Source organism: Uloborus diversus, chromosome 7 (genome assembly GCF_026930045.1).
Source record: "Uloborus diversus isolate 005 chromosome 7, Udiv.v.3.1, whole genome shotgun sequence".
Lineage (NCBI taxonomy): Eukaryota > Metazoa > Arthropoda > Arachnida > Araneae > Uloboridae > Uloborus > Uloborus diversus.
The window spans coordinates 71,135,207-71,150,941 of NC_072737.1; the positions used below are offsets into that span (position 1 = coordinate 71,135,207).

The following is a 15,735-nucleotide window of genomic DNA, read 5'->3' on the forward strand; positions in this document are numbered from 1 at the left end:
CATACAGACGTCACGAGAAAAGTCGTTGTAATTACCTCGGTGATGGTCAAAATGGATATTTCGCGTGTCTATACATTCTTAGGCACTTTTCCGCATGTGGTCGAATCGAAAAAAAAACTCAACATTCATTTGGTTGTGAGCAAAATGGAAATTAAGGGCGATTTTTGAGTGAAAATTTTTTCGCGAATACAATACTTCCTTTTTTGTAAAAGGAAGTAAAAAAGTATGAAGAATATTGTTTGGGCTCTGTAGTGTACGCTGGTACGTTGTCTGAGGTTGAATCAGACGGACGGCACTTAAATTGTCTTAATGCAAAGACAAATGATTGTCTTTTGCACGTCTTGTGGGACAGCCTTTTACGCGATGCTTCGAAAGAAAAGCATTGTGCCACCCTTGTTGGTTTTGCTTTCCCCAAGACTTAAAAAATGCAACAGTACTTTCGACGTACAATTTATTCGAAAATAAATCATTGAATGCTTCCTTAGAAAGAGTCGTGAGCTTACCAAAAAAGAAACTCAATTATTATTATCAGGCACAAATATATGGCCGCACAAACGTTGATCAGTGTGGCTCAGTCGGCAGCGCGCGGGGCTTCGAGCAGGTAGGAGCCAGGATCTGGTCCCGGCTGTGACAATCCAGTGTTTCGACTTTTAAATTGCTTTTATTTACACCGTGTTCAAAATGTTCTGTAAGTTTCTTTCACTTTCTAACGGAATGTTCTAGAATGTTCTACGTTCGTATAAAAGCGGGAACCTCACGAGTTGTGGGCAGTTCTCTAGTTCTTCCGTGCTGCGAGTTGCGGCAAGCTAATAAAATATCTAGTTTAGTTAAACGTCCTCTGTGATTATTTAAATCATCGTGACAGATTTGGTGGAAGCGCCGAGTAACGGTTCGATAAACGTGGATACCAACAACACCCTTCGCAGAAGCCTTCGTTTAAAAGGAATACCTCCTGAATTTGAACTCCACTTGCTTAAAAGTAAGAAAATGGCGGAAAGCAAAATGGCGCGAGAGACCATTACGCCAGTCATCGTGTCGCCTAATTTCCAGCAACAAAGGAATCCGTCAACCTTCCGAGAAGAGGCTGGAGAAGACCCTATGAAGTGGCTTAAAGAATACGATAGGGTTGCTAAGTTTACCAGATGGGATGATATGATGTGCTTAGCCAATGCTTATTTCTTTCTCGATGGTACAGCAAAGCAATGGTTTATAAACAACGAAGATGCTTTAAATTCGTGGCAGGCATTTCAAACAGGATTATCTGGTCTCTTTGGTGATAAGCAAAAATATGCCAGGAAGGCGGAAGAGCAACTGAAGAACAGAGCGCAGCACTCAGGAGAAGCTACACAATCTTACATACAGAGTGTTCTTGGACTTTGCCAGGAAGTTAATCCCTCGATGCTCGACAGTGAAAAAGTGTCACATCTAATGAAGGGAATAGCAGAGGACATTTATCAGAGCTTATTAACAAAAGAAATTTCCACGACTGAGGATTTTATTAAATGGTGCAGCTACATCAAGGATATGAAGCAAAAGAGGGTTGGACGACGAAAATTTGAAAGACTTCCAAATGTCGTACCGGTTGCATCTATAGAGGACGAGTTAGACCTGGAGTGCCGTATACGCAGAATTGTCCAAGAAGAAGTTCGACGGTTAATTAATGGAACTGAAGAGCCCATAAAGGTCTACTCTCAATCTCTGGAGGAAATAGTCCAAGATGAAGTTAAAAGGCTTTGGCACCTATATCGGAGAAACGGACGGAAACCCGACGACGACCAACTTTTACGGTGGCAAGTAGATCTGGAGTTTCTGACCAACGCCCGGCAGTGCAGCCAAGAAAAACTGATGTTTGGAGAACAAGCGACAACAGACCAGTGTGTTTCCATTGTGGAAGACCTGGACATGTTGTGCGCTATTGCCGAGAGAGAAAAGCTACTTTTGACAACTATAGAACACGCCGAAAACACGACAACGAATTGAACGCCGACAATCTCCCACGTGTAAACTTCCCACGCCGATCAACGCCTAGTCCAATTCGAGGCCGATCCCCAACACGCCGTTACAGATCGCCGATCCAGTCAATCTCTTAGCCGTAGAAATGAGGAAAACTAGATGATGCGTCCTTCGTTGGAGGTGAGGCCGCTTGCTCGAAAAATCCTTCAACAGCCGCCAAAATGTCAGGTAATCATTTGAAAGTAACTGTTGACAACCACCCAGTATGTGCTCTTATTGATTCCGGGGCTTCATTCTCCATCATCTCAGAGAAATTTCGCCGTCAACTAAGAAAAGTTATGCTGCCTGTAAAACAGAACGTCCTTTTAAAAGTCGCTAATGGAGATTATGTGCATCCGTTAGGGAATTGTATTCTCCGGATTGGCGTAGAAGACCAACTGATACCGTTTGATTTTACGGTGTTACGTCATTGTAGTCATGACCTTATCCTTGGATGGGACTTTCTAGAAACCTCCCAAGACGTGATTGACTGTGGTCGAAGTGAGTTATTTTTGGACGACGCTTGCCACGAACTCTGCGCACGGGATACGTGGAAATTGTGTGCTTTAGAAGACTGTATACTTCAACCCCATTCTATGACTAAAATACCAGTATCAGGCTATCAAGTTGAAAGAAATCTAAGCATAATAGTAGAAGGCAATAAAAATTTGCTCTTCGACCGTGATATTGCTATACCGTCAATGATAACTTTCCTCCATAATGGCAGAGGGGAAATTTGGGTTGCCAACATGCAGTCCGAAAAACGAATAATCCCCCAAGGAATGTGCATAGGTCGAGCTGAGTTCCTAAATGAAGAAAATTTGTGTTCGATTGCTGCCGCTTCGAAAAAAATGGTTGACCTTAATTTAATATCGGAACCCCTCGTAGACTCTTCAGCAATGATATCGCCTGATTTAAGCGTCGACCGAAAACAAAAGCTGGCAGAATTGCTCCGAACATTTTCTGGATTTTTCTTAATCTAACGAGTCAACAGCCACACGCACGAATGTAAAGCACAGGATTAGCACTGGTGAACACGTACCTATCAAACAAAGAGCTTACCCCGTCTCTCTGACCAAAAGAAGCATTATTCGAGAAGAAGTTGGCAAAATGCTTGATAAAGGCATCATCCAGCCTTCTGAAAGCCCCTGGTCGTCACCCGTCGTACTCGTAAGAAAAAAAGATTTGAGCTGGCGTTTTTGTGTCGATTATCGCAAACTGAATAACATTACAAAAAGGGACGTCTATCCGGCGCCTCGGATAGATGATACACTGGATTGTCTGAGGGGCGCTACGTTTTTCTCTTCCATGGTCCTTTGTTCTGGATACTGGCAGATAGAAGTCGATGAAGCAGATCGTGAAAAGACGGCATTCATAACTCCAGAAGGCTTGTACGAATTTAAAGTTATGCCGTTTGGACTCTGTAATGCGCCTGCGACCTTCGAAAGAATGATGGATAATTTGTTGCGCCATTTGAAATGGACTATGTGTCTTTGTTACCTGGACTACATAATAGTGTTCTCGGAGACTTTTGAAGACCACATTCACCGGTTAAGTACTGTTCTGAAATGTATTCAAGAAGCTGGTCTTGTACTAAATCCAAAAAAAAGCCTCTTTGCTGCTAAAGTAAAAATACTGGGCCATCTGGTATCTAGTGCTGGCGTTAGACCAGACCCTGATAAAGTGAAAGCTGTAAACAATTTTCCATTTCCGAAGAATGTTCATGACGTACGCAGTTTCCTTGGACTTTGTTCATACTTCCGTAGATTTATTAAAAGATTTTGTTACGTCGCCGAGCCCTTGCAGTTACTGTTAAAAGGCAACGTGAAATTTCGTTGGGGTTCTAAAGAGAGTGAAGCTTTTGAAAACCTTAAGAAAGCACTTACTTCTAATCCAGTATTGGGACTGTACGATGAAAAATGTTCTACGAAGATTCATACCGATGCCAGTGGTTATGGCCTTGGAGCAGTTCTGGTACAGGTTCAAGATGCAGTCGAAAAAGTTATAGCATACGCCTCTCGAACCTTGACAAAAGCAGAAAGGAATTACTCTACAACTGAAAGAGAATGCCTGGCCATTGTATGGGCAATTAACAAATTCCGACCCTTCCTATTCGGAAAGCATTTTTCTGTGGTAACGGACCATCATTCATTGTGTTGGCTCATGAGCCTCAAGGATCCTTCAGGAAGACTGGCAAGATGGGCGCTTCGATTGCAAGAACATGATTTTTCTGTAAAATACAAAAGCGGTAAGAAGCATAGAGACGCCGATGCTCTTTCGAGAAATCCAGTTGAAGATAGAATTGAGGGGACAGAAATTTTTTTGACTGTTACTTCGAGTATGAACCTTGCCATCGAACAGAAAAAAGACCCAAACCTTGCAAAAATAAATCTTTCCAAGACCCGCCTCTCTATGGTAACAACGAATTCCTTTTAGTCGACGGAGTTTTGTGTAGAAAGAATTTTGATCCTACTGGAAAGAAATGGTTACCAGTCATTCCCAAGCATCTGCGGACGGATATACTTAGTCATTTTCATGACGCTCCTACTGCCGGACATCTTGGTTTTGCAAAAACGTACGACAGAATTCGCAAAAGATTTTATTGGCCAGGGATGTACCGAAGCATAGTACGATATGTCATGCATTGCCGAGAATGCCAACGGAGAAAAGCCGTGCCTCAACAACCACCTGGACGCCTTATTTCCATTCCCCCAGCAATCGAGTCCTTCCATCGCATTGGGATTGACCTTCTGGGACGATTTCCAAAATCCGCTGACGAAAACAAGTGGATTATAGTCTGTACGGATTACTTGACACGTTTTGCAGTAACTAAATCTTTACCAACTGCTGAAGCAGAGGAAATAGCAAAATTCGTGCTCGAAGAAATTCTTTTGCGGCATGGAGCTCCTCGAGTAATTATCACTGATCGGGGAAAAGTCTTTCAATCCAAACTTGTTTCATCTCTAGCCAAACTGTGTAGCATCGATCATCGTATGACAACAGCATATCATCCTCAAACTAATGGATTTACCGAAAGCTTCAATAAAACATTGGCCGACATGTTATCCATGTATGTTGATATAGAACAGAAGAACTGGGATGAAATCTTACCATTCGTGACATTTGCTTACAACACGGCTAAACAGGAGACGACAGGTTTTACCACTTTTTACTTACTTCATGGTCGTGAAGCTGAGACAACGCTGGATACAATGTTACCATTCTGTCCAGATGAAGTGGACGACAACTACCTTTCTGAAATGATTGTCAGGGCTGAAGAAGCAAGACAGTTAGCTAGAATACGAACTCTGAAAGCTCAAGATAAAGACCGTCGACGTTACGACTCTAAACATCGAATGGTAATGTATTCCCCAGGGGATCTCGTGTGGGTTTATACTCCAATTAGAAAAGTTGGTCTTTCCGAAAAGCTCTTAAGAAGGTACTTTGGTCCCTATCAAGTTTTACGTCGTTTATCAGATGTGACTTACGAAGTGCAAGATTTTGATCCTGCATCGCGAAGAAAAAAAAGAGATGTCGTTCATGTACTACGGATGAAACAATTTCATGACCCAGACCAGCAAATTGAAAACAGCAACCAAGATGTTCCTCCTTCGGACAAAAGAGATACATCCAAAGGACCTCTGACCCGTGCCAGAACTAAGATTCGTCAACCAGAACAGCTAGACAGCGAGGCGCAGTCTTTTTAAGAGGAGAGTAATGCCGCGCAAACGTTAATCAGTGTGGCTCAGTCGGCAGCGCGCGGGGCTTCGAGCAGGTAGGAGCCAGGATCTGGTCCCGGCTGTGACAATACAGTGCTTCGACTTTTAAATTGCTTTTATTTACACCGTGTTCAAAATGTTCTGTAAGTTTCTTTCACTTTCTAACGGAATGTTCTAGAATGTTCTACGTTCATATAAAACCGGGAACCTCACGAGTTGTGGGCAGTTCTCTAGTTCTTCTATGCTGCGAGTTGCGGCAAGTTAGTAAAATATCTAGTTTAGTTAAACGTCCTCTGTGATTATTTAAATCATCGTGACAATATACAAAATAGTCTTCTTGGACACAGTTATAATGTTTTCAGATTAATTTAAAACCATCCTCAATGTCCAAAAGCTAAACAGATAGTCCACCGTACAGAAAATAAAGAATTCAGTCAGTGTCGTTAATAGACGATAACACTCCGTTTTACGGATTTTTTGGCGCTGTTTTTCGAATGAAGGTATCAAGTGATAGGTTATTTTGTATGCTTTCAGGCACGCACATTTCGCAGAAAAAGTTTGCTTAATATAAAAAAAACTTTACAAAACGTGTCTGCTCGCTCTTTCCAAGGTTCATTAGTGCCATGCCATAGAGTAAAATTGGATAAGTGTAACTTGCCTAAAAAGACGCACGTTAGCTACATTTTATTTTCTTATATTGACGTCAAATTTCTATTTTCGTAGGTAAAAATGACAGACAGTAGTATTAATGTCTTGTAACGATTTGAAATTTGTCAAGATTTAAGTTCTAGTTCAAATTTTTAAAACGTAATACTTGCCGTAAATGTTATTCATGATATCTCACACTGATGCAGGTAGAGAGAGCACGTATTTAAGTTTGTTGCTTTAGACAGAATATTTTTTAGAGAACATCAAAATTTTAATTTATAGAGACACAGTCGTTGTGAGAGGTGGAAATGGTTCCACTGACTACATTACTGTCATTATTTTAAATTATGTAAAACATTAAAAATTTAAGTGGATGCACGTGAACTTATTGAACGCACTACTTAAAAACCGTTATTTAAACTGCGTTATAGAGAAAGAAGTAAGCGTGCGCATTTTGGTCACTATCCGTGTTAGATTTTGTTTTTCTATTATTTGCAGACTGGAAAATTAAAAAAAAAAGTTTACGTCTTGTTTGTACTTACAACTGTATAATAGACAAAGCTTTTGTTTTATTTTACAGAATTTGGTTGCATATTTTATTCCCCTTATCCACAGCTTAAAAGCAAATGAAATGTGTTTCACGTTTCGAAACGTAGTCTAAAATTTTAAAACTTAAATGATTCAAAATTTTCTAATCCATAAATGTAATTAAAAACTTTCTCCTAAATATTGTTCTTAGTCCCCCTCCCAGCAGCAAAAAGAATTTCATTTTTGAGTGAAACCAACCTTGAGCAAGTAACATAAAGCTATCTATATCGAAAATCGTTACATCTCAAATACATTTACATCACTTAATCGTCCATTGTGGTTACACATGAGATACAAAGTGTTTTACCTTATCCCTATACTGTTAAAGAGAGTTTAAGCTATGACAGTGATAATTTTCCATTCATATTAGCAATTTTTGCATTATAGCAATTTTTTGCAGTTTAAATTTAAATTAATATTTATTTGCACTTTTTCCAAACTTAAAACTAAAACCCTCCCAAACAGTATGAATTACGCCAAATTATACTTCCGTGTAGTTTTGCAGGTAAAAAAGGTGCACAATCTTTAATTTTAGCACACATTGACAATACTAGTATGATAGTTTATGTGCATGTAAGAAACGTCATGACCATCCCCCCTCCCTCATGAAAAACAAATTCCAGATACGCTACAAATTCCTACGCACAAATATGATTATTTTGCAATTCATTTGCCAAATTAGTATTTTTTACCCTAGTTCTTTCTTAGCCTTCAGCGATTAAACTTAGTTGGACCGAATTAGGTAAAGATCCGACGTAAATCATGGAATAGTATAAAGAACATATGCGTATTGGTTTTAAAGACCATCCAACATTAAATTGTTGAAGCTTGTACATGGATAATGAATGCATTATTAATACCAAGATGATTTTGGTATTTTCTGGGCTGTTCATGTACGAAATACTGATCTATAATTTCTTTCTACCATTACTGCCGCGGAAATACCAAAAGTAAGCATGCAAAGTATAAGTGGAACTGCCGGAGACCACTATTCAAAAAACCCTAAACAGCAGCTTTCCGATTTCGTTCGGTTTTCTTGCCAAACATGCTTTACGCTAGTCGCGAACCAGCATTAACAGCAATCTTTGAGAATACCTTTAGTTTTGATTGCATTTAAATTTTTCCTGGTGGTTAAGAGTTGCAAATCAGTTTTATTAGCTTGGAATCAAAGTTCCGAAATTTAACGATAGTAGTTAATAGTTCCTAAATTTAACGATAGTAGTTAATCTTTGAAGAAACTTCATCTAGGGCAATTTATTACGGGCTTTTCTTTTAGACTAAATTAATAACTATACACAAGTTCGTTCGTGTAGGAAAGGGCAATTTTATGACTCAAAATATGAATTCAGACCATTTTGGGTCTTTTTAAGATTCAAAAACCCGCCTATATAAATTCCTGAGCATCAATTTACCTTTGTGCTAAATGTGGAAGAAATCCGACGAAAACTGGATTTGTAGAAGGAACATACACATACACACCCACAAACATACATCCATTTATATATATATAGATTTACCCCTGTTCTTTGATCGCCTTGAGCGACTTCTATTAAACCGAAATAGGTTATCAGTTATAGTTGAACCAAATTACTTAAAAATTCGATGTAAATCAAGGAATAGTATAAAGAAAATTTATATATTGCAAATTGGTTCTATAAGTATCATAGAATATTAAATTAAATTTCTGTTGCAAGGATGAAATAGATGTGGTTTTAATAAAAGTAGTCTAATGCTGAAAAAGTCGAAGATTGTACCTCAATATTGAATGCAATATTATTACCTTACAAATGTTTGTATTATCTCTGCTATTAACGGGAAAAACACTGATCAAAAATTACACGCAACCCATACTGTTGAGGATTTTATGATTAAACAATGTTTAAAATTTTTAATTTAACGTTGGCATTCTAATTAAGTCGAACCATGAGTAGCATCAATGGACCCCTGGGGCTTCGTAGGTCGCAGGTTAAGAAACGATGTAAAGCATCATTTAGTATATCTTACGGCTTTCTCGCCAAACATGATTTAACGCTCATCACTAAACGGCATTAACGGTCATCGTTCAGGGTACGTTTTGTGTTGATTCCATTTAAAATAGCTCCTGGTGGTTACATGTTGATAACCGTTTTCATTTGCTTTGAATCAAGGTTCACAAATTTAACGATTAAAGTTAATCTTTGAAGAAACTTCATCTGCGGCAGTTTTTTTACGTGCTTTTCATTTAGACTAAATTCATAACTATACAAAAATTCGTTCGTGCAGAAAAGAGCAATTTTATGGCTTAAAATATGAAATTAGACCTCTTTGGGTCTTTTTAAAATTCCAAAAACTCGCCCATATGAATCCGTGAGCAACAATTTACTTTTGTGCCAAATTTGGAAGAAATCCGACGAAAACTGTGGATTTGTATAAGGAACATACACACATACCCACACACCCACAAACATACATCCATTTTTATTTATATAGATTTATCCATTTTTTCACGAAACATAATTACTTTTCAGGGACTTATGTTCCCATCAATGACAGTTGTATCAATAAACTGGTTCCCCAGCACTGAGCGTGGGCTTCTCTCTGGACTTGCCCTCTCAGGACTCATATTTGGACTTTTACTGTCTGGAATTTTATCAAGTTTAATTTGCGATAGTATCTCTATGGGAGGATGGCCAGTAGTTTTTTATTTCTTTGGTAAGTTCAAATATCAAATGATTATGTAATAACAACGGGTCATAACCCCTGCTCACTGTCGCTATCTAACCCCCAGAACTAAGTCAGATTCTAATCCGATGCTTTACGATCGGAGTTCTCTTTACTTATAGATCGGCTGGGTTACGGTAACGAGTTGGCTCGGAAAGATATCCTTAAGTGATAGAGTTTTAATGGATTATTTTACCCTGGGTTTTTCATTTTTTGGGAGATCAAACTAATCAAATGAAAAGCACCTGGTTGCTTATTAGTGTCCCTTACTTTTCGCCGTCACGAAATGCCCCCCATCCCTCTATTTTTCAGTTTCAACTTCACCTTTTGATATATTAAAGGGGTGGGGGGATTTTAAATGTCGGTGGAAAGTAGGGTAAACCTGCTGATTAAGTGCTTATCGAAAACAATTTTGATGAACTTAAAAATTGTTTAATTTCAACAAAATGTAATATTAATGTAATTTAATACCTTTGTTTTATTTATTTGGGCGACCATTTTAAATTTTAATTAAAAGTCTAGTAGTTTTCCGTGGCTTAATTTATTTACTGGTGAACTTTTCCCATTTAAAAAAAAACATTTAGAATGGTAATCTGTGTCGCCAAGAGTGTTCAAAACTCGGCGCGACCACATTACGGCAATAGAAATATTTAAGCTTACCCCGTTATCCCAATCGCAGAAAGAATTTGGTACTTGATCAAAACTACTGTTCTTTTTATTCATTCAACTCTTCGAAATTGAAAATCATGACAAAACTCATACAAATCAGTTGTATTTCAAAAATAATATTCGCGTTAATCATCTGAACGTAAAAGATTTGGCGCGTTTTTAACAAAATCCGACAAATAAATGAAAAAAATGCTTTTTTGCAAATTATATGCCGCCAAAATCAATGTAGTTAATAAAAATTAAATTTTTATTTTTTAAACAAAACAGGCCACTCTGAATGAGTCTAAAAGTTCCACTAAAATGAAAAATAATTGAATAAAACCTTTTAAAAATAAAACAGTATGCAAAACAAACAAACTCATTAAAAAAAGGCAGTCATTGAACTACCAATAGAAGTGAAAACTTAAAATTACCAAAAAAATTTGGTACGTTTGTGCTCACGCGTGCGTGTGTTTAATTTTCATTCAAAATTAATTGTAGTTTCAAAAATTAAAATTTTATAATTTGTATTTCAAAAATATCAGCTACAGTCTAGTTTTTACGTTTATCAGCAATTCGAGTATCAATTCTATACATTTTGGTCTGATCTATTTCAGTTCGTTTACAAAGTAAATATGGATGCAAATATAGGAAATATATGATAATAAATTCTTAGTTTGTGTAATTCAGTTTTCCATGCATAAAAATAATACACATACTGAACTTTCCGCGTAATCAGTTTACTGCATTATCCCTTTTTAGCCGATCTGACGTGAGATTGACCAACATGCTAGGAAATTCGAATTTTGAGGCATGCCAGACAATTCGGGGTTTATTTAAAAAAAAATTGAAAAATCAGATTTAAATTTTAAAAAATGTGATTTAAATAAAAAAAATGCGTTTTTTTTCTATTTTTTCAAATTCATTTAAATCATACATATCATGTTTTTTTAAGCCCTGATCATCATCATTATTATTTTTATATTCCAAAACTGACACTTTAGGTTTATGGTAACTAAAATATGAAGTAAAATACTTTTATTTGAATCTATTTAAATATCTTTTAAGGACTGAATCAACTGCAGTTTTATATCTTACTGTGCTAAGATTGCAATCATTTAACATCGTTAAATAAAATTCTCCATTTAAAAATTCAATTAGTGATATATTTTATTATCTGCAAAGTTGATGATGAAATCCCCACTCAAAATCATTGACAAATCATAAAAGCTCTTCCCAATTTTATCTTGAAGTAATGCAAAAGCCCCTTTAGAATAAATACACAAATTTCATACTGAAACTGAAGACTTATCCGGTGAAATATAAACTCTTTTACTTCATTTTACAAGTATTTACATTATTTAACTAGTACTAGAAGTAAGATTTTAGTCATTTCATTTCATTTCATTCAAAAGTTAATTGAGGCTTCTGCTTCGCTACTTCGGCTTTGCCTCCATTAATCCACTGTTATGAAAACAACAAGATCAAAAAAACCCAATAAAAGGAAAGTTAAAACCGACCACAGAAACCAAGGAACCTGCAAACAGCACGAACACGACGAAAGGCACAACCCTCAAGCCTCAACACAGAGCCAAAGGAGAGAGGGGTACACCCAACGGCTTTCCTGAGCACCTCTCTCTGATTCTCGAAAGCCTGACATGATAGTAGAAAATGATCTGCAGAGTCCCTTACATTGCAGGAGGGGCACATTGGCGAGTGAGACTTATTGATTTTGTAGAGGTTATCGTAAGTCATTAGAGTCCTTGTCCTAAGTTTTGAGAATAGCACATCCCAATACCTGCTTTTGGTGATTAATCTATTATCTTTCGTGATAGAGGAAAGATGGTCAAAGTTGGCAGCATATTTTGAGTTCTCCCAAGTTGAATTACACTCTTTCCAAGTGTTTTTCTTAATAGTCTGAATGATATCACTGCACGAAACCCAATGAAGGATTAGGTTCAAGGAATGCCCAAGATTAGCCAATTCATCAGCTCTCTCGTTTTCAGTAATCCCAACATGAGCTGGTGTCCAGATGAGCCAGATGTCCGACACCGATCCGGCTTTGTTTTCAATAGCTTTCCTTATCATAAGCGATATCCAGGGAGATTTAACATGAACTGCTACCAGTGAGGTAAGCACAGATAGACTATCCGATAGAATGATGTTCCTAACATTGTTTTTGCAGAGTCTAATGATGGCCAACCAAATGGCTAGGCCTTCAGCAGTAAACACAGAATTTATAGAAGGGACTCTACCCATAAGTTCTTCACCAGAATTAAAGTTTACAATCCCAATGGCGACTGAGTCACCTTTTTTTGAAGCGTCGGTGGCAATTATGTTGCAGTTAGAAAAGAGATGGTTCTTACACTCCAGAAATAGGCTTTTTATTGCGTCTGGAGGTAAATCTTTATTCTGAAAAGGAAGGTTATTGATATGAATTTTACAATTAATTCCTGCGCAAACCGGATTATTCAAAGGAATGATTTGACTTGGGAAAACATAGATTGGAGCATGAAATCGCCAGGGGGTGTTGATGTTTTCTAGCCGGACGGGATTCCATGGCGAAGGAAGCTAAAAATTTTCCAATGGGCGACTCCTCTTTCAAACTAATCTGACGGATGTAAAAGATATTCGCCAGCATATTGTGTCCTTATTGCAGTGGCATTTCACCAGCTTCCTTGAGTAAAATAGGTAAGGGAGTAAAAGAAGGCAGTCCTGTAGCGACCCGGAGGTAGGAGTGGAAGACCGTATCAATGATTTTCCTACTAGATTTAGAAGATGAAACAAAAACGTGACATCCATAGTCCAACCTGCTACGTATGCACATATTCCCGATCCTAAGTAAGTGGGCAGACCTGGCTCCCCATTTCCTGGAAGAAATGAATTTGAAAACATTGATATACTTGGAGGTTTTTTGCGCTATATGTTTAAAATTGATCATGAAATGTAAGATTTTTCGAAAAATTAAGACCCAAAATTTTTATTTTATCAGCCCATGGGATATCAATGCCGTCAATTTTAAAGTTGATACTTGGTTTCAGTTTCTTGTTCGAAAAGTTTATAGCCTCACATTTGCTTGGAACAATTTTCATCTGCCATGAGTTGCACCAATTTTGGATGTGAGAAAGGGCATTCTGCAATCGACTCATGACTAGGTCTAAGTCTGACCCGGAACAGTACAGAAAGATATCATCGGCAAAGGTAATAAAACTAACATTAGTAAGGACACTGTCTTTCAAATCCTGGATATAAATTTGGAATAATAAAGGACTGAGAACAGCGCCCTGAGGGACACCTCTAAAGTGAGTTTTTTCCACAGATAGAGCATCTCTCCATTTGACGTTGAACTTTCTGTCAGAAAGAAAATTATAGATCCATAAAGTTGCGTTATTGCTAATTCCCATTCTCAACATCTTGAATATTAGTCCGTCAATCCAAACTAAGTCGTATGCTGCTTTTAAATCGAGGGCAATAAGAATGAAAAATTTTCTGAGGGATCGAGCTTCACAAATTTGGTGGTGTATTTGAGCTTGAATAATGTCACACCCTCTAAAGGGGAGAAACCCACACTGGTTATTAGGAAAATTTGAGAAATTGACAACAGATTTCATCATTCTCGCCAAAATCATACGTTCCATCGTTTTTGCGACAGTAGAGGTGAGAGAAATGGGTCTATATGATGCTAAATCATTCCGGTCTTTCCCTTTCTTAAACAAAGGGATGATCGTAGACTTTTTCCAGTTGTCTGGGCAATTACCAGAACTCCAGCTAAGATTAATTTCCTGCAGAAGTGTACGAAGATGGTTATAGTCAAAAAGCTTCAGAGCCTTGCTAGGTATACCATCGGGTCCAGGGGAGGTATTCCGAGCCTTGTTAATCGCGTTTTGGAGCTCTTCAAAGGAGAACGGCTCATCAAAATTATCGACTGAAGGGCCACTGAGGTCAAATGGAATCCCCATCTTAACTTTGGGTTTTTGAAGAGATATGGCGAAAGCATTAGCTTGAGCCACCGGAGTATAGAGTGATATGTTTCCAGAATTAAGGATAAAGTTTGACTTAATGTTGTCGGACAATCGGTTGACCAGAGACTTTAAAATCTTAAAGATATTATTGCTTTTTACCGCTGCATCGCAAGTCTTGCCCCAGTACGCTCTTTTACTGCTCCAACAAATCTGACGCAGTTTGGCAGCCAATTTTTTATAAACCATCCACTTTCCTCTAGAAAGCGTATTTTTAGCTATCCTCAAGGCTTTGCGTTTTTGGCCTAGATAATATCTACATTCAGCATTCCACCAAGGGGGGTTCCCGTGTACTTTCTTTTGGTTATTTTTTTTACTTTTGTTAATAGCATCAGAAATAACTTTTTGAATCAGGAAAGTGCCTGATTAGTCGACGCATTGGAGGTTCTCCTTAATACTACTAAGAAAAGTTTGCCAGCATGTATAAGTGTAGGTTTGGACTTGGCCCGTGTTAAAATTTATAAACAGTTGGATGGGATGATGGTCACTATCAAACAGATCAGAGTGTATGTTTATATGCATGTCAGAAAAGATATCGGCAGAGCATAAAGTTAAATCTAGAAGAGACCCAGTACTACCGTGGGAATAGTGTGTCGGTATATGAGTGTTAAGCAGGCAAATATTGTTATCAGTAATCCAATTTAAGACTTTGTCGGCATCAGAGGAGTTGTGATTGCTACCCAAAGCATTATGGTGGATATTAAAGTCTCCAAAGATGATAAATGGAGGGATCAAAAATTTTTGAAAATTGTCGAGCCAATTAGAGTCCCATTTCCCTTTGGGCGAATAAAGGTTGAACATCTGTAAAGTTTTACTATTCTTCAAAAAAATTTTTATGCCAATAGCTTCAATGTCAGATGGAGGTAAATTCATATCGATACTTTTGTAGGGAATTTTATTGTTAATGGCAAATAAAATGCCGCCACCCGGGCGGTTAGGACGATCTAAACGATAAATGTTCTTGCAGGGAAGAGCAAAGCTCCCTCCGATTTTTAAAAAAGTCTCTTGAATAGCCAAGACTGAGGCATTAAAAAAAAAGAGTGTGAAAACCAGGTGCCTTTGTTTAAGACGCTCCTCGCGTTCCACTGAACACAAGAAAAGAACATAGGAGAAAGAAAACCCGCAACGAAAAACAAACCCACAAAGGCCCTGGTACACCACAGGCCTACCGATTGGCCACATCCGCGGAGGGAACGCCATCATCCCCGGGAGTGCCGAGAAAGCTATGTGAAGTCCCCAGGGGGGGTGCCATCAAAAAATTTCCTTTAATTTTTGCTTTTTTACCTTTATGTTCGGAATCAGAACCAAACTTAATATCCAACTTATTACCGAAGTGTTCCATCGATTTGGCGATGGTGTGAGTAACATTATCCAATATGCTTTTATGAATCTGCTCAAGAGAGCTCTCGAAAATCTTTTTC

At 38.0% G+C, this 15,735-nt stretch overlaps 1 protein-coding gene across 1 annotated transcript in view; it reads left to right on the forward strand.

Moving 5' to 3' along the window:
• LOC129226114 (sialin-like) overlaps window positions 1-15,735 on the forward strand; it is a 45,876-nt gene that overhangs the window by 10,918 nt on the left and 19,223 nt on the right. Inside the window, exon 5 of the mRNA XM_054860712.1 lies at window positions 9,455-9,638. Within this exon, the coding sequence (XP_054716687.1) occupies window positions 9,455-9,638 (184 nt within the window). The remainder of the gene's footprint in view (window positions 1-9,454; window positions 9,639-15,735) is intronic.